At 44.1% G+C, this 18528-nt stretch overlaps 1 protein-coding gene across 4 annotated transcripts in view; it reads left to right on the top strand.

Moving 5' to 3' along the window:
• Nucleotides 1–14122: 14122 nt before the first annotated feature.
• zbbx (zinc finger, B-box domain containing) overlaps nt 14123–18528 on the top strand; it is an 81009-nt gene continuing 76603 nt past the window's right edge. For 3 of the 4 annotated variants that reach the window (XM_079513584.1, XM_079513585.1, XM_079513582.1), the window contains exons 1-3: nt 14123–14241; nt 14750–14883; nt 16093–16206. In XM_079513584.1, the coding sequence (XP_079369710.1) occupies nt 14819–14883; nt 16093–16206 (179 nt within the window). In that variant the 5' untranslated portion in view covers nt 14123–14241; nt 14750–14818. Of the gene's footprint in view, nt 14242–14347; nt 14407–14749; nt 14884–16092; nt 16207–18528 lie in introns of those variants that run through there. The other variant, XM_079513583.1, reaches the window with a different exon arrangement.

The following is an 18528-nucleotide window of genomic DNA, read 5'->3' as shown; positions in this document are numbered from 1 at the left end:
ACCAGGGGTGGCCAACTTTGATGATGGAGAGGGCCACGGTATTTCCACACTCACTCCAGAGGGCCACATTGCATAATACCTAAAACCTCTTGAACTTATATATATATATATATATATATATATATATATATATATATATATATACACAGTATATGTAAGGCTACAGTAACTAGCTTTTGACGATGATGGATTACATTGATGGAAGCAAAAAAGAAAATGCCACTGGTAACCTTTAAGAGCTGTTCTTCTATTACCTTGTCATTTCAAGCACACGCAGATTAAGTTTGACAAGGAAAGCCTACAGTATTTATTCAGCATATCTTCAAGCATGCACACAAGCACATGCACACACACACACACACACACACACACACACACACACACACACACACACACACACACTGCAAGATGTTAAAATTCTATAGCAGCTCTCTTTCTGTCTGTCTCACTCTTATCTCTGTTGCTGTTTTCCTCTGCCACTTTCTCTATTCTCCTTCCTCTATCAATACCTATCTCCTTATCTCCTTTTCTCTATACCCTCCCCTCATATCCCATCTCTCACTGTGGCCTTCTCTACACGGACAGATTCTTAGTTCCTGGTGTTGCACACTGAAAATAGCAGATCTACATGCTCACAATGCGTTGCTGTGTGTTGTGACAAGTATAAATTAAGCAAGTACAGTATGAACTAACCTTTCTCATCTTGCATCTTTCTTTCTTTCTTTCTTTCTTTCTTTCTTTCTTTCTTTCTTTCTTTCTTTCATTCTTTCAGCCGATTGACTTTTTCGGGTAGCTCAGTTGGTAGAGCTCTCGCCTTTGGACCACGAGTTCATGGGTTTGATCCCGGGCACCGTCAACTGAGTGTATGAGTAGCAAGGCTTGGGTGCGGTAAGTCGTGCAGGAAGTACTGGGAGCTGATGGTAGGTGAGGTGCTCCACCTCAGCAATCCATCTCCCAGGGGTCTAGCACATTGTAACGGGGACAACCAGCTGATACCGACAATAAGCCACTCCCGACCTACTTCTTTCAGCTTTCATCCGTTTTTCATTGTTCCTTACCGTTTCACCTTTCTCTCCTTCTCTCTCTATCCTCCACTCTGTGAATGTCTGTATGTCTACTCTATATCCCTCTCTTTCTGCAGCTCACCACACTACCTCTCTCTTCCCATATCTCTCTCTCTCTCTCTCTCTCTCTCTCTCTCTCTCTCTCTCTCTCTCTCTCTCTGTCTGTTCTTCCATGAAATTAAAGAGCTCTAAGCTGCTGTTTAATCAGGCCCTGTTTGGGAAAGTGCTGTGATGACAAAAACTGTCTGAGTGTGTATGTGTGTATGTGTGTGTGTGTGTGTGTGTGTGTGTGTGTGTGTGTGTGTGTGTGTGTGTGTGTGTGTGTGTGTGTGTGTGTGTGTGTGTGTGTGTGTGTGTGTGTGTGTGAGAGAGAGAGAGAGAGTTGTACTGTATGTGAGCAGAAAGGAGAGAAGGGACATTCATACAGTAGATGCAGTGAGAGTGTGCATGCAATAGGTGCGTGCTTGCATGTGTCTGTGCAAGCACACACCTAATTGCATGCACACACTCTCTGTCTCTCACTGCATCTGTAATTCTGTATGAATGTCCCTTCACACCATGGATAATCAGTATTAGCAGGTGGTGTGTTTTGACACAGTAATGATTAACACAAAAAAACACACACACATTGGTTTACTGTTGATGCTGGTGGTGTGGTGGGCCTGGATAAATGAGCTCTGATCACCAAAGCTAATTAAGTGGCATTTACCATCTAAACACCATCACACGCTGGTATTTAGTGTTTCAGTCTGAACACACCGTGGAGGTGGGCTGTGAGCTGGAACAAGAAGATGACTTCATTCTCTCCCAACGAGTATCAGCCTAATGACATGGATTCTATTGACCCTGCATGCTCAGACGAGCTAAATGGAAAGCACCGGGTTGTGCTGAAATACATGACTGGTGCATTTTTCCTTATGCATTTTTGCTTGTGCATTTTTACTTGTACATTACTGCATTTTTCTGTGGGGGCATTCTCGTGGTTGGGACACTGGGGCTCAAGTGTTGGCCAAATGGCCGTGCATTGAGGCATGCTGTGTCTGTATACAATCTCTTGAAGCTCAAATGCTTAACCACTTAAACCCTTTCTACTTCATTGACCCAGGTCCCCTGGGGGTCTATAACTGGACTCCTCCTTTTCCCCATCCACACCAGAAATAGCAGTTCTACAAGCATGTTCGCCTATTTTTGCAGAATGCATAACATGATCAGAATAGAGAGGGTTCATGTGGTTAAATATATACTGTAGTAACCTTGGAAATGCATGCAAGACATCTACTGCAAAGGATGGGTGGGCGAGAGAAGAGGCCTGTCTTCCATGTCCCGTGCTGTGTGCACGCATACACACTTAATATCCCTTGATAAGACAAATCCCAAGCTTTTATCAAGCAAGATATAGGCATAGACTGAACTATCTTTACCCAGAACACCCAGGGACGCGTCCATCTACAGAACATTTACTGCGGTCATATCAGATACGCACGCACGCACGCACGCACGCACGCACGCACGCACGCACGCACGCACGCACGCACGCACGCACGCACGCACGCACGCACGCACGCACGCACACACACACACACACACACACACACACACACACACACACACACAGTCTTAGCCTGAGGGTGGAGAGATTAGAGGAACAGAATGGATCAGAAATCACTGGCCACTTGTCTCCTTGTTTCATTTCATGCATGTGTGATTTGTCTGCGACATGCGTGCCACGGCAATACACTTGCAATGGGTTGACATGCAAATATGCAAACACAGAAATGTCAGAGGGGCGAGAAACAAATGACTCATTATTTCTGGTCTGGTCTATTCTGTTGATGGAATTCCCACAGGCTCTCCTCTGTGCATTACTCTTGGCAAAGGAGACCGTGCCTCCTCCCCCATCCACACCCACTGCCATCCCCCATCACTACCACTATATTGAAAATTATAGTAATTGCTTTAGAGAAAGCGGGCTTTGTGCCACCAGAAAATCTCATCACTGCTGTGGAGCCAGCTGTACCAACAGCATCCTCTGGGTGGCAGAAACGATCCAGCGCACATAGCCTGGCAGCTTAGTGTGCATGTTTGCATGCATGTGCATTTAATATTTGATTGAGTGTGTGCGTGCGTGCGTGCGTGCGTGCGTGCGTGCGTGCGTGCGTGCGTGCGTGCGTGCATGCGTGAGTGTGTGTGTGTGTGTGTGTGTGTGTGTGTGTGTGACTGCGTGTGTCAGTGAGAAAGAGAGAGAGAGAGAGGAGTAAAAAATGAGTTCAGACAGGGAAATCTACCAGTGAAACTGGAATATATATACATTTCATATTTTATCTGTGCTCCCACACACATTGTTTTACAGGCATTGGAGGGAAATTTCCAGATTCCAAATCTTGTTCATGCCACCATGCATGTGTCTCTAATCCTCAGAGAAACAAGAAGCTGATGTGATCAAACGCTATCTGCTCTCTGGTTCTTAAATGTCATGTCTGACCCAGATTCCTACACAACAGTTACTGCTACACTCACTACCTGTGTCAGCGTCAGGTAGAATACAACGGAATTGAACTGGAATAGGACAAAACAAATTGCCAAGATTGTTTCTACATGGCTGTCAGTGCCCGTCACTGGCTATATCCTGTTCCTGTACATAGCATAATACAAGCAAAATAGCACATATAGTGACATAACATTAATTCCTAGACAGAGTTTTACCGTATCACTTAAAGTTTTGTCCGCTTGAATCTAGATAGTCCTGTCGACCCTTCTATCTATAAACTATACATTTTACAAACCATCACTAATGGATTGGCTATACTAGGCCATATATAGTCTTTCGGGAATCATGTTATGTGTTGGGGGACATGCCTCAGAGAGATCTAAAGCTGCGTTCAGATCTGAAGATAGGCTATATTTGTTTCCAGTCGCTTCAATCGCTTCACTTTGGTTGTACAGGTCAGCGTTGGTAAAAAAGAAAGAAAAATCACACCCGTGTGAACTGAGTGGTGCAACTCCCCTCTCCCTTCTCCCCCTGCCGGGGGAATGGAGAGATGGAACAGCCATCCACCTGGAGAAGAAAATGTCCGATCTTCTCAAGTTGCGTATTGGGACCCATGACCATGAGCTCTGTTTTCTTGCTGTTGAGTTTGAGGAGGTTGGTGGTCATCCAGGTCTTTATTTCATGTGGACTGTGGAGGGAGCAGAGTGGTTGGTGTAGTGCTGAGATACAACTGTGTATCATCAGCATAGCAGTGTTGGGTTAGTTGCCTGTCTCAGTTTGCTCATGCGTGTGGAGAGGGAAAGTAAAAGCCACTTTTCTGCGTGAAAATGCGTGAAAAACTAACCCTAACCTAAACATAACCGCAAGCACGGGAGCAGTGCATGTTCGCCAACCTTAAAGGACCACTTCACCACTTTTCAACATCTCTTCATATAATTGGTCCTCACTAATGTTCATGATAAAACACCACCATTTTTCCCTACTCAGTCTGTGTCTCATAGGAGGGCTTTGGGCAGTTCGGACACCCGTCCACCAGTGACATCATCATTAGGCAGATTTTTTTTTAAACAAGATTTGTTTTAAAATATATTTAGATTTGTATTATCATGAGAACGATGGCTTCAACTTTTGCATTGCAACTTTTCAGGAAAATAAAGCCTGCCGTTTCTATTAGCTTGGATTCACCATCTATGATGTCACTGGTGGACGGGTTTCTGAACTGCCCACAGCCTTCCTATGAGACACAGACTGAGTATTGAACATTAGTTAGGACCAATTATAGGAAGAGAATTTGAAAAGTGGTGAAGTGGTCCTTTAATGCATGTTCGGACTAATGGGACTTGGGATCTATGGGCAGTTCCCATTGACAGTAGGCGTAATCGCACAACTCTAATATCCTGGTCTAATGTCCTCACTTACAATGATGCATTTACACATTGTCTGTCAGCCCATCCGAACACCATACAGATATTAGGCAACCGATGAATCGTTGATACTGTAACAATCCCAGGAACTGGAGGCAGAGACGTAGTGCAGATTCAAAGGCTCCAACTTAATCTCTGTTTAACACTGTGGTTTTACAATCAATGGACCTTCACTGTAGTCCGTAACTCCGAACTCACAGCCCATCCGCATGACATCCGTCACTCATTTCCCAGTCCCTGAAGTCCCACCCCACAGTCACTCCTATTGGCTGAAGCCGTAGCCGGCCGCTACAATACAGTGTGAACTGTCATAGCCTGTGAAAAGAATAATGTAATGTGCTCCTGCACGCCTACTTTTGGATGGTGACCATATATGTTGTGTATTAATCATGCATAGTTGCTGTTGTTGGCTATGTCTCTGTTCCTTTAAGTGCTGGGCTGGGGGGGTGTGTCCTCATGCAGGTTGCTCTCCATTCAGTATGCTTTGAGTCCCGTTTTGTGATGTTCACAGTTGAACAGTAAAGACAAACTTACCCTAAAGACTGGCCTGATTATTTGCTCTTCTCAGATATTATACTGGCGACGAGGCGGATATATATTTTTTTCTCTACACTGTGCAGGCAGGAGAAAGCCCACTGTTGTTTTTGTTTTGTTTTGAACAAGTCAGACAACTTGCATGAAGGCTACCTAGGCTAACTAGCATTAGCAGAAGAGGAACTGCTGGGTTGGCACTAGGCAATTGGAGAAGAGGACAAAGTGGCAAGATTTCTAAGTTTGGATCTTTTTGGAACAGTGCACAAAGGTAATGGCTTCCTTGGGACGCATTGAAGAATTCTCAGGTGATAATAACAACTCATGGGAGGAGTATGCAGAGAGACTGGAATGTTTTTTTGATGCAAATGACATTGATGGGGTGGAAAAGAAGCGTTCAATATTGCTCAGTGTGTGTGTGGGGCTGCTACATATTCCACTCTGCGCTCATTGGTGGCTCCCCGCAAGCCTAGAGAAGTGTCCTATGCTGACCTGGTGAAAACACTAAATGAACATTTTAACCCAAAACCTGCTGAGATTGTACAGCTTTTTCATTTCCACAACTGCAAGCAGAAGCCTGGACAGTCAATAAGTGCTTTTATTGCAGAGGTGAGAAAAATATCTGTGCACTGTAATTTTGGAGACCAACTGACAAGTATGCTCCGTGATCGTATTGTTTGTGGGGTTACAGATGAGTCCTTACAGAGGCAGCTGTTAGCAGAAAAGGACTTAACATTTCAAATGGCTGAGCAGAAAGCTTTAGTGGCAGAGACTGCTTTTAAGAATGCACGTGCATTGCGCACAGAGTCAGCACTACAACAGGGCCTCGAGGAGGTACACAAGACAAGTCACACAGCAGGCAAAGAGAGAAATGTCGAATCGGACACAGAGAGGAAATGTTTCCGTTGTGGTGGTCTGCACTTTCCGGCCACATGCAAGTTCATCTCAGCTGTTTGCCACTATTGCAAGAAAAAGGGCCACATCGCTCGTGTTTGCATGAAGAAAAGTCAACAGGGGGCTGCTGCAAACACTATTCTAGAACAACACACACATGCCATGTCTCTGGAGGACAATGATGACTACATGGTGAACTGCATACAGACTGGACCACTGTCTGAAGATCAAGAGCCTTTCATGGCCAATGTACTGTTGAACAAGGCTCCGCTGTGCATGGAGGTGGATTCTGGATCGGGAAAGTCTCTGATAAGTCAGGGGACATACAATAGGCTCTGGCCAGAGGGGCCTCCAAAAATCCACCGGGTCAACAATGTGCTGCGTCAGTGGTCCCAGGCCAGGCTACAGGTGCTGGGCAAAATCTTTGTGAGTGTTGAATATGGAGCATTCAAAAGAACACTTCCACTGTTTGTGGTGGAAGGGCAGGGCGTCAGTCTGCTGGGCAGGGAGTGGTTCAAGGCCCTACATATTCAGATGTGTGGGGTACATAGAGTGCGGTCCAGCCTGCCTTGGATGGAACAATATGAAGAGGTGTTTGGGGACTTAGAGGCATGTCGCGGGCCACTCGTATCCATTGAAGTGGACCCTGCTGTAATGCCCAAATTTTTCAAAGCGCGCCCTGTGCCTTTTGCATTGCGTAAAAAGGTGGATGAGGCTTTGGATCGGCTGGTGGACCAAGGAGTCCTCGTTCCTGTGAAGAGCTCCAAGTGGGCCACCCCCATTGTACCCATTTAAAAAAAAGATGGAACCATTAGAATCTGCGGAGATTACAAGGGCACAGTGAACACGGCTGTCACACCCGATGTGTATCCTTTGCCTACTGTGTCAGAGGTGTTTTCAACACTGGCAGGGGGGACTGTGTTTACTACTTTAGATCTCAAACAAGCATACCAACAACTGGTACTGGATGAGGAATCAGCAGGGCTCCTAACACTCAATACTCACAGGGGACTTTTCCGCCCTACACGGTTGCAGTTTGGAGTGTCAACTGCTGTTTCAATTTTTCAGAGGTTCATGGACACTCTGCTGGCAGGCATCCCTGGAGTACAGCCATACCTAGATGACATCCTGATAGCGGGCAAGTCTCAGGAAGACCATGACACACGTTTACGGGAAGTGCTGTGCAGATTGTCTGATATGAAACTGCGCCTTCAGCGAGAGAAATGTGTTTTTGCTGCAACTGAAGTGCGGTTCTTGGGGTTCAGAGTGGACAAAGATGGGGTGCACCCAACTTCAGAAAAGGTAGAAGCTATTAGAAACGCCCCTACCCCAAAGTCAAAAGTGGAACTTCAGGCATTCTTGGGGCTTTTGAATTTCTACAGTTGTTTCCTAAACAACAAGGCTACAATCTTAGAGCCACTACACAGGCTTCTTGATCACAGTGCGGCATGGCAGTGGACTGCCATTCATGACAGAGCTTATAGCGAGGCTAAGGGGCTACTGATGGATGAAGCTGTGTTGGTTCACTTTGATGAGAACAAGCCACTTGTTTTAGTGTGCGATGCCTCCCCCTATGGCCTGGGGGCCTTGCTGAGCCATGTGGACTCTGAGGGCAGGGAAGCACCTGTCTGTTTTGCCTCGAGAACACTCACATCAACAGAGCGTAACTATGCCCAAATTGACAAAGAAGCCCTGGCCATTGTATTTGGAGTAAAAAAGTTTAACCAATACTTGTTGGGGAGGAGTTTTGCTATTTACACTGACCACAAACCATTGCTGGGATTACTGCATCACGCCAAGCCCATGCCCCAGATGATTTCCCCACGTATGCTAAGATGGAGCCTGATGCTGGGTGCTTATAGTTATGTCCTAAACTACAGACCTGGGAAGATGCTAGCTAATGCAGATGCACTGAGCCGCTTGCCCCTAACTCGTCCAGTGGCTGAAACACCACCACCCCTGGAGGTGTTGCTACTAGAAGAGGTGCCTGAGGGCCCGATACAGGCTCAGCGGATTGGGAATCACACCCTGAAGGATCCTATTTTGTCACGTGTGCTCCACTGGCTACTGCATGGATGGCCTTCTGAAGTGTCGGAGGAGCGCTTTAAGCCTTTTGTTCAGAGACAACATGAACTGTCAGCACACAAGAACTGTATCCTTTGGGGAAGTCGTGTGGTGATTCCTGGGGCAGCAAGAGCGGAAGTACTGCAAATGTTACATGATGCACATCCTGGAATGGTGCACATGAAGGCCTTGGCAAGAAGTTACGTCTGGTGGCCTGGGATGGATATGCAGATTGAGGAGGTGGTTAGAACCTGTGAGACATGCCAAAAAACAAGACATGGTCCACCCAAAGCCCCTTTTCACCCATGGGAATGGACTACACAGAAATGGTCAAGACTCCATATTGACTTTGCAGGACCATTCCAAGGAAAAGTGTTTCTCATAGTGGTGGACTCTCATTCTAAGTGGCTGGAAGTGTCGCTTATGAGCTCCATGTCATCCATTGCAGTGATCAACACATTACGGCTGTTGTTCGCGACCCATGGGGTCCCCGGAATTCTGGTTTCGGACAATGGCACAGCGTTCACTTCAAGTGAGTTCAAGACATTTGCAAGCAGAAATGGCATTCGCCATGTCACGACAGCACCATACCATCCTTCATCAAATGGTCAGGCTGAGAGGATGGTGCAGACAACAAAAGATGCTTTACGAAGGCTGGTGGTCGGAGACTGGCAGACACGCCTAGCCAGGTTCCTGTTGGCCCAGCACACTACGCCGAACTCAGCAACCGGGAAAAGTCCTGCAGAGATGCTGATGGGTCGGCGACTGACGATTGCACTGGATCATCTACATCCGGATTTTCACAATGAGATGCGCACAAAGCAAGAGGAATTGGCTGATAAGCGCCAGGGTACGGTGCGGGTTTTTCAGCAAAAAGACACTGTGTTTGCCCGGAGCTACACAGGAGGAGATAAATGGATGCCAGCAGTAGTGGAGCAGGTCACAGGGCCATTGTCATACACTGTTCAGACTCCAGATGGACAAAGGCACAGACGACATGTGGATCAGCTGCGTGGACGCACACCGAGGGAGGCTGGGGCAGCCGTCCCGGAAGGCCCTCAACGAGCTCCAGAGCGTGAAGAGGATGGTCCATGTCAACGTCCGGAGACAGGGAGTCCAGTTGAGGAGTTGGCCATCGGAGCTGCAGCATCAGCTACTGAACCTCCACCAGGAACTGTTGGCAGTACCCCAGTAGCGTCAGTGCCACAGCGCCCTAAACGAGCTACTATGCGTCCTAAACGTTTTGAGTACTGACTTTTGGGGTCTAACTGGGGGAAAGGGGTATTGTGTATTTTCTACACTGTTTTCTATTGCTGTTTTTTGACTATTGACTTTTGGGGTCTAACTGGGGTAAAGGAGTGTTGTGTATTAATCATGCATAGTTGCTGTTGTTGGCTATGTCTCTGTTCCTTTAAGTGCTGGGCTGGGGGGGTGTGTCCTCATGCAGGTTGCTCTCCATTCAGTATGCTTTGAGTCCCGTTTTGTGATGTTCACAGTTGAACAGTAAAGACAAACTTACCCTAAAGACTGGCCTGATTATTTGCTCTTCTCAGATATTATAATATACATACACACAGAGTTAGACAGGAATGCCCACAAACATCACCGTTAGTATCAATGCCGAAGAGCTGCTGAGTTACACAACAGATAACATAATTGAATGAATGATTGAAACATTGACAGCCACTCAAACTCAATTTAATCGAAGGGCATCTGTCTCACTTACCCTCGGAAAGTGTCGTCATTAACGGAAATGAGACGATTGAATAGCAAAAGTAGGCCAGCTGTCATTACCTCAGGTATCTTAATTGCAATATTGCCTCCTTATAATTAATAATCAGAGTTAGATTATTGCATGCGTCTTTCAGCACAAGCACCACTGAGACAGCTGTCTCTCCCTCTCTCTGTCTCCTTTCACTCCATCTGTGTGTTCTTTGATACAGATGGACTTCTGTCACACAATGCATTGTGATTTGTTCATCAGTGTGGACACTAACATAATTATAGTTATACTTATCGTGATTGGTGTGAATGTCCCTCTAAAGTGTTTTTGTATATCAAATAAAGAAAGCAGAATCAATTAGAAGAACAAAGTGGCTGCAAGCCACGCATGGGGAAGATGTTTTTGTCAACTGTGGAACCCATCTACAAAACATGTTTACGTCTGCACACAAACAATGTTACATTGTTTCAGGAGTACCACCAGTCACCACAAATGTTGAATTGATCACTGAGTCTGTACTCTGTATAGCTTCCCTCACAAAACAGTTTTACAACAGATTGTTTTAAACATAATAGAAAATCCTCAGTAATGTCAACAGTAATCAACAGTAATGTCAAATGCTGATCCTGTCGCAAAATTGTACAAATTCACTAACATGTGCTATGAACATCATTGATTAATTAATAGCTGTTGATTTCTGATATTATGGCATATACTGATAAGAAAATGTAATAGTGTCTTTTACCAGGCAAATGAATCAGATAGTGGAAGATACCTGGGTATGCAATGTGAGATGACACTTTTTTGGTTTGAAAAAAGTCAGTTTAGGTCAAGTTTAGGTCAAAATGAACAATGGCTGGGCAGATTCTTATGAAACTTGATGTTGATTATCCAAAGTGATTATTAATGTTTGAGTCAAAAAGGACAAAGGTCAAAAGTTCACCATCAAGGTCAAAATTACATAATAGCCAGGAATGGAGAGACATAAGACATAATGAATGAATCAATCAATCAATCAATCAATCAATCAATCAATCAATCAATCAATCAATCAATATTTTTTGTCATGTGTTTCCTCGGTTCTGTCTTTCACAGTTACTCTGTCTTTTTCGGCCTTGTCTCTCTTATCTGTTCATCAATCTGGTCCCCACACTACTCTCTCGGGTGCTCTCTCTCTCTCTGTCTGTCTCTCTATCTATCTATCTATCTATCTATCTGTCTATCTGTCTATCTGTCTATCTGTCTATCTGTCTGTCTATCTATCTATCTATCTATCTATCTATCTATCTATCTATCTATCTATCTGTCTCTCTCTCTCTCTCTCTCTCTCTCTCTCTCTCTCTCATCTTGCCAGGTGATTATCAGGGTCATCTCTGGAGTGACAGGCTACCATCAGATAGATGACAGTCTTCACCCCCACTCACTGTCCTTATTTTCTCCTCATACATCGCTCTCTGCCTCCACATTTCTCGGTCAGATACTCATCATGGCTGTGAGACGATGTGTGCATACGTGCGTGCGTACGTGTGTGCACGTGTGTGTGTGTGTGTGTGGGTGTGTGTGTGTGTGTGTGTGTGTGTGTGTGTGTGTGTGTGTGTGTGTGTGACTGTGTGTGTGTGTGTGTGTGTGTGTGTGTGTGTGTGTGTGTGTGTGTGTGTGTGTGTGTGTGTGTGTGTGTGTTGTGCTCTCTCTCAACCCTCCCACCCTCCCTCATGGTCAATCTCCCAATTTTTCACTTAGCCTTTCTTGCAGCCCTCTGCCCTCAGTCCCCCCACAGATCTCTCATTATCTCTCTGTCTTTCCCTCCGTGACATTCAAAGACTCTCCAACTTGATATCTCATTCTCTTTTTCTAACTACAGGCCTCACCATCTCTCGCTCATCCTCTCCGCCTCACATGCGTTTTCTTTCTCTGTCAGTCCAATCGAACTAAACGTAATCCTCTTGTCTCCTGTTGGGCAGTCTGTTAGTTTTGTACCATGCTCGTAGAGATGGATGCAGTACATAATTATTATACACACATATCCCAAACATTTCTATCATATGGAAGCAAATCTCTCTCTTATATAAAATGATATATACACACACATACACATACATATACATATACATGTTACACTAAGTATATAGCATGCAGCAAAATAGAAAACCTAAATGGCTGTATAGGACTGTTAGATGCTCTTACTGTATATAAAATGATATATACACACATATACACATACATATACATGTTACACTAGATGCTATATTTGTTATTGTTGTAGCTATGTGGATCTATGCCCCCCCCCCCCCCCCCCCCTCTCTCTCTACCACAGAGTTAAGGGGGTGAATACATCATTAGGAGAGTCCAGTACTTGGCCATGTCCACATCCCCCTGTGGCTGCTGGAGTGCCAGTGGTCATCATTGTCCGTCGCTCTGCTCTTGTCCACTCTATCCTCCTCATTCTCTGTCTCGTCTCTCGGCCTTTGTCTCAGGCAACGTGTTCGCTGCCCAGTTCTTACAGCGGCACGTCTCCCCCCCTCATTATTTCCAGTGGATCGGACGTGCTGTTGCATGTGCCAGACACCGCTCAGAGCCGAATGTATTTCTAGTGCCTAGTCAAGCACCACAAGTTAAAAATGTTTTCAATTTTGAGCTAAAGGCCTTCTAGCACTTTGAGACATGTGTGTAGCTAAAGCAATGTTACAGTTTTTCACGATTGATAACACACAACCTTAACTTCATGTACCTAATCGCTGGACACAATTTGCACTATACTTCACACTCCCTTATCTGCGTTACACTCTATCTTTCCTTCTTTACACTCTGATATCAATTACACATCACCTTGTTGTCCAAACACTATACACAATGTTCAGTACTTGCTGTTGTTGTTGTTGTTAATGTTGTTGTTGTTCTCACATGAAATCTCAAAGCACCAACCTACAACACACACCTATTCAAATCTCTAAACATTCAGGTCTGGTGAGCAATTTGTTGATAACACCTGACAACATGTAGATCATTGGTTCCCAACCGTTTTATACTGAAGTTTATACACACGGAAATCAAGAATTTGGCACAAATGGGACCGGGGGCATTTTGCCTATACTGTAAATTACAGTAAAAAAATACAAATAAAAAATAAATAAATACAACTTATTTTGGCTGTATATTTGTGTGCTGTTTTATGTTTGACTATGAAGAAGTAAGCCTACACTGAGTCATTTTACAAAAGGAGAAATGGCTCATCCTCCAGAGTCATTGTCATTGTGTTCCATTTCTATGATTGTGTTTTCAATTTTGCACTTCACTGTGCTGTGAATGCTTGGTAGTGTGCAGCAAATGCTTAATTAGTTGTGTGTACTCAATGAATCGTATGTGTGTATCATTTGAAAATATGGCTGTGTGTACCAAATGAAAACAGATTTTTTTCAAAATAATTTCATAAATAAATACCAAAAAACGAAGAAATTACATAAATTTGATAACTCAATATTTAAGATTTGAGATGTATGGGGATTTTGAGTGACTGATTGACAAAAAAAACAAAAAAATACGATTTCATAGTATGCAACCTGCGGTCGCAATTATTATTATTATTGGGTTGTATTGAGCAGGCATGCTGTTCTTGTGTTGCTAAAATTCATGATGTAATTTAAGTCTAAAGTATACCTTTTTCACCATTAAATGGTGATACTGTCATGTAAAGTGCTTGTGTGCAAAGTGGCTATATTATTATAGCTTTAAGACTCTCCAGCTGTATTGTATGATTTATGTTGGGTTTAACTGGGTCCAGCATTATATCAATTCATGGTTAGCTGCCTTGATACACGCACGCACGCACGCACGCTTTGCACGCACACACACACACACACACACGCACACACGCACGCGTCTCCTGCCAGGATACCCTCGCGAGAGTGTGGGTTTCTATGGGAACGGTAACTAACACAAAGGTTTCGTGCCCAGTTAGAGACATTAAAGAGGAGCGTTAACTATCCCGTTGTTTGTAAAGAAACTAAAAGGCCACAGACTGTTTTCAACGCCGAATCCAAGGAGACGCACGCCAAAGTAAGTGAACAAGGGCAGTTCTACTTTTGTTTAATGACAAACTAGTTCAAACCAGCTATTACTCCCAGTCTGTACTGTCTAGCATTCATGGCAGGTGCAGCTAATTAAGCGGCGCGCGCTGTTGTTGCCTTCGCCTAAGCTGCCGTTTCTATCTTCAGTTTCAGTGTAATGTTGTTATTGCAATAATTTCAATTTGTCATTTGTCTATCTTGTTACACTGACTTTGCTTGTTTGGCTTGTTCACAGAGTAGCCTATAGTTAGCCACTTCAATGCCATGAATATAGAATTAGAAATTAGCCAGTCAGTCAGCAAATTAATTGCTGTCCATATCGTGTTTTTATGTCCTACTTTTAACTGCCTCTTCTTAACACACATGAGCAAAGTGTGGCCCCTACCTACTCCCTCTTCTTTTCATTGCACTAGTATTAATTTATGGTGATGTGTGATTTATTCCATGCTCAGTGTGAAAGCCAGTTTTATGCCATTACTTTTTATTTTTTATTACAGGACTCTTTGTAAAAGCACAGCAAGAGACGAGAGGAGAATACCTGAGCCCCGGCTGCAGGCAAGAACATCATGAATTTAAATGATTTCGTGGTGCTTCCTAACAACAAGGCCACATCTTTCAAGCTCAATGTCAGGTAAGATGAGATCAATTGTGATTTATAGCAGGGGTTCTCAACCCGTGGGTCGCGACCCCTCGGGGGGTCGCCAAATTATTTTAGGGGGTCCCCAAATTATATATAAAAAAAAAAAAAGGTTTTTTTAAATTTTATTTTCACGATTTTTCAAAAATAGCAGACCTACAAGCTCATAGCGCGCCACTCGGTGGCGCGCTATGAGCTTGTAGATCTGCTATTTTTAAATAGCTAAATTATAACAATGCTTAAAACACCAAAAGAGGTTCCCGCCCAAAATGGTTTAAGGTTATTGTAGCAGTCAATTTATATTGGGGGTTGGGAGGGGGCGGGGCGGGGGTCCCGAGACATTGCCAAAGCATTTCCGGGGGTCCCCGGCCAAAAACGTTGAGAACCCCTGATTTATAGCATTGTTTGCTACAAGGCCATTAGGGTTATTTGGCTACTACCAAGTTAATTCTATTAATTCACATTATTATCCACAATTATCTCCAGAAAGTGGATTTAACCTAGTTACCAGAAACTAAAGACCAGGATAGTAAAATAACATCACTGGATAAAAACATGCAGGTGAGATCATGCTTTCTGGATAAAACAATAATTATAGATGCACAAACTTACCTAAAGCTTCTCCAGTTCTCCATTGTAATCCTGTGCAAGTTAGACATCAGATGGAAAACTATATGTTTCTATAGCCTATTTATTGGTGATTCTGTAGTTTGTTAGGATGTGATTATGCAGTCTAATGCGTTCTCTTAATTAGCCTGTACATGAAACAGTCCAAACAGGCACATTGTCTATAGAAGACTAGAACGATTAATGTGAATTGTATGTTTCTGTTAGTTGGTGGTGCTGTTTGGTCCCTATAGCTGTCCTCAAGCTCCACTCTCCAATCCTCTTCTGTAGTTTATCATTCCCTAAGGTGATTGATTGAATTGATGCCTGGGTGTAGGTGGTACCTTAATTCAATGACTAATTGATTACAGTATTGATTTCAGATGGCAAAAAGGGATGGTCCAAAGCCACAGATGAATTGAACAGATTGATGATAGCCTGGCTCTCCCTTCCAATAGAGTAGGTCATTTGTATGATTGATCGCTGTTGATTGATTGTGTGTGTGCGTGTGTGTGTGTGTGTGTTGCGTGTGTGTGTGTGTGTGTGTGTGTGTGTGTGTGTGTGTGTGTGTGTGTGTGTGTGTGTGTGTTGTCATAGGAACGTGCAGGAGTTGCACGCAGAGACAGCAACTCTGGCCCAGGAGAGCAAAGCCATGGAAGAGAGACTCCAGCTGCTGAGAGAGTGCATGAGCAGAGAGAAGGAGGAGAGAGGGTGAGTACCAAACAGCGAGAGAGCAGGAGGGAGACAGATGAGAAAAGGGATAGTTGGGTCCGTCCGGGGGGTTGGGGAGGATGAGCACTGCATGCAGGAAAAGAGAAGTGAGAGGGAAGGAGGTGAAATGCACACAGCAAGGCACTTAATGAGTGAGGAGGAAGAGGAGGGAGTGAAGCGCAATTCTTTTGCTCCATTGCGACAGTTTCATGTGCAGAAAAAAGCAGACCTACACGGTCCGCGGATGCAATGTATTGCCAGCTTGTTGGTTGTTGGCTAAGTATGATACTATGATGTAAGTATGAACTCTTGGAGTTCGAGATAGCTGTGCAAGGTGAGCTCAGGAACCTGGAGGTGGAAGAGGGAGAAAGGGATGCAGGAGGAGAGAAGGAAGGGCCCATTTCAGCAGCAGAGATGGAGGGATCGAGGGAAGGAGAAACGGAGACCTGACCTTTTTTAGCGCCTAGCACTGGCCTGGTCTCAAGTTGAAGCAATTTTATACTTATCTGAACGTAGCATTCGTCATTAGCTCTTCAGAGCCTTGTCCACCAATAGGAGTGAAGCAGAGGTGCATGGGGCCATGAGAGAAGTATGTTTGTCTGACACATGATGGAACAACTACATTAACCACTTAAGCCCCCATTCAAAAATGGTCAAAAAAACGCTGATCTACAAGCTCACAATGCATCACAATTGAGCTTATTCAGCTGCTATACTGTTATATATATTTCCCCAAGAATGACATCCAAATTAGGGATGCCTGGTTGAAACTTGAAAGTGGTTAAGTCTTGATGCTAATGTCTCAGCTATAGACAACACATCGGTGCTTGGTGCTAGATAGAGCTTGGCTCTTTCTATTACAGTGGACACACTGTGCCTAAATAGAGAAAACGAAGGGGGGGGGGGGCATGCAGGAGAATTACAGTGGTTAGGGCAGAGAAGTGGTGGAGTCGTCTGGTGGTTCAGACTGTATGAATGTTTTACTTTTGCAGCATCATATTTAGTTTTATCTATACAGCCATTTATCACTAATATCTTGTTTGTTGTAGTGTTCAACTATACCACTGCCATGTTTTAACTGCCCCATGGGGACAAATATATACTGTAGGTGTTATCGGGTTTTATTAGGGAGCCATGGGGACAAATATATACTGTAGGTGTTATCGGGTTTTATTAGGGAGGGAGAGGGAAAGAGGGGGAAAGAAAGAGGTTGGAAAAGTGATTTATAAAGGAGGCCATAGGCATGGAAGAAGGTATTACCACAGAGCACACAAACAGGCAGTGCTGAGGAGAGAAGTAGAGATATGCGGTGATAGTTATTCTGTAACCAGCAGCACATAACGTGTGAGCTGAGAGAATGAATCTGGGAGGGAGAGAGGTCACCGTGTTCGCCAAAATAACTTCTCCACATGAAAAGGTCAGTGAAATAATGCAGGGGAAAGGAAGAAAGAGGAAGCCTTGAGGCAAATGTAAAAATACATTAATTGATGAGGCTGGGCCGTGTATAGGAACAACAATGCTATACACACCATTGGTGAGTCAGATGTACAGTGATATGTACCGTATGTATCCATGTTTCAGTTGATTTGTTTCTGGTGAATGGAGTGAATAATGGTGTAATACTGTTAGTCACCTTTTGCTTATTTTTAACGTAATGACATTTGGGGGAATTTCTTTTAGCCTTTATTGACGTACAGTGTAGAGACACAGGAAACAGAGAGAGCACATGACATCAGGTTGCCCCTATACCTGCTCTTCTATTGAGAAATGTAGATCCTGTGGCCAGTAGGACCACTACTGGTTGACAGGACGTACTGCATGACAAGCAAGGACATGGACGTTGGAGGTAAAATGATACCTTGTTGATGAGCCAACCAATGACAAGGGTCAACTCACCAGAAGATTACTCGCTTGTATTGCATTTTATTTCAGCAGCTTCCTCTGTTCATCTGAATGACTCAAACTTGCAGCTTGTCCCATAATATTGCAGACACTCCCACGTCACAAACGACAACATCCATGGTGATATTTTAGAAACACAGTACAGAGTAAAATCCACAGTGTTAAAACTGCAATCCGGAACTTCTTTGAACCACATGAACCGTTCTATCCCTATTCTGGATATGTCATAACAGGCGAACATTCAGTGAAACTATCAGATCTACAAGTACAAGAATTGCTATTTTCAGAAGAACTGTAGATGGGGGGAGGGGGGGGGGGGGGGATAAATTGACCCCAATGGAAACAAGCCATAGTGCTTTCTTGGGTTTAAAATCCAGATATTGTATTGAACCGTACTCACCTGTGCTTGTTTTTTGCAAA

The sequence above is a fragment of the Electrona antarctica genome, assembly GCF_951216825.1.
Source record: "Electrona antarctica genome assembly, chromosome: 11".
NCBI lineage: Eukaryota > Metazoa > Chordata > Actinopteri > Myctophiformes > Myctophidae > Electrona > Electrona antarctica.
The sequence above is the reverse complement of the archived record's forward strand: the minus strand, read 5'-3'. Positions and strand labels throughout refer to the sequence as shown.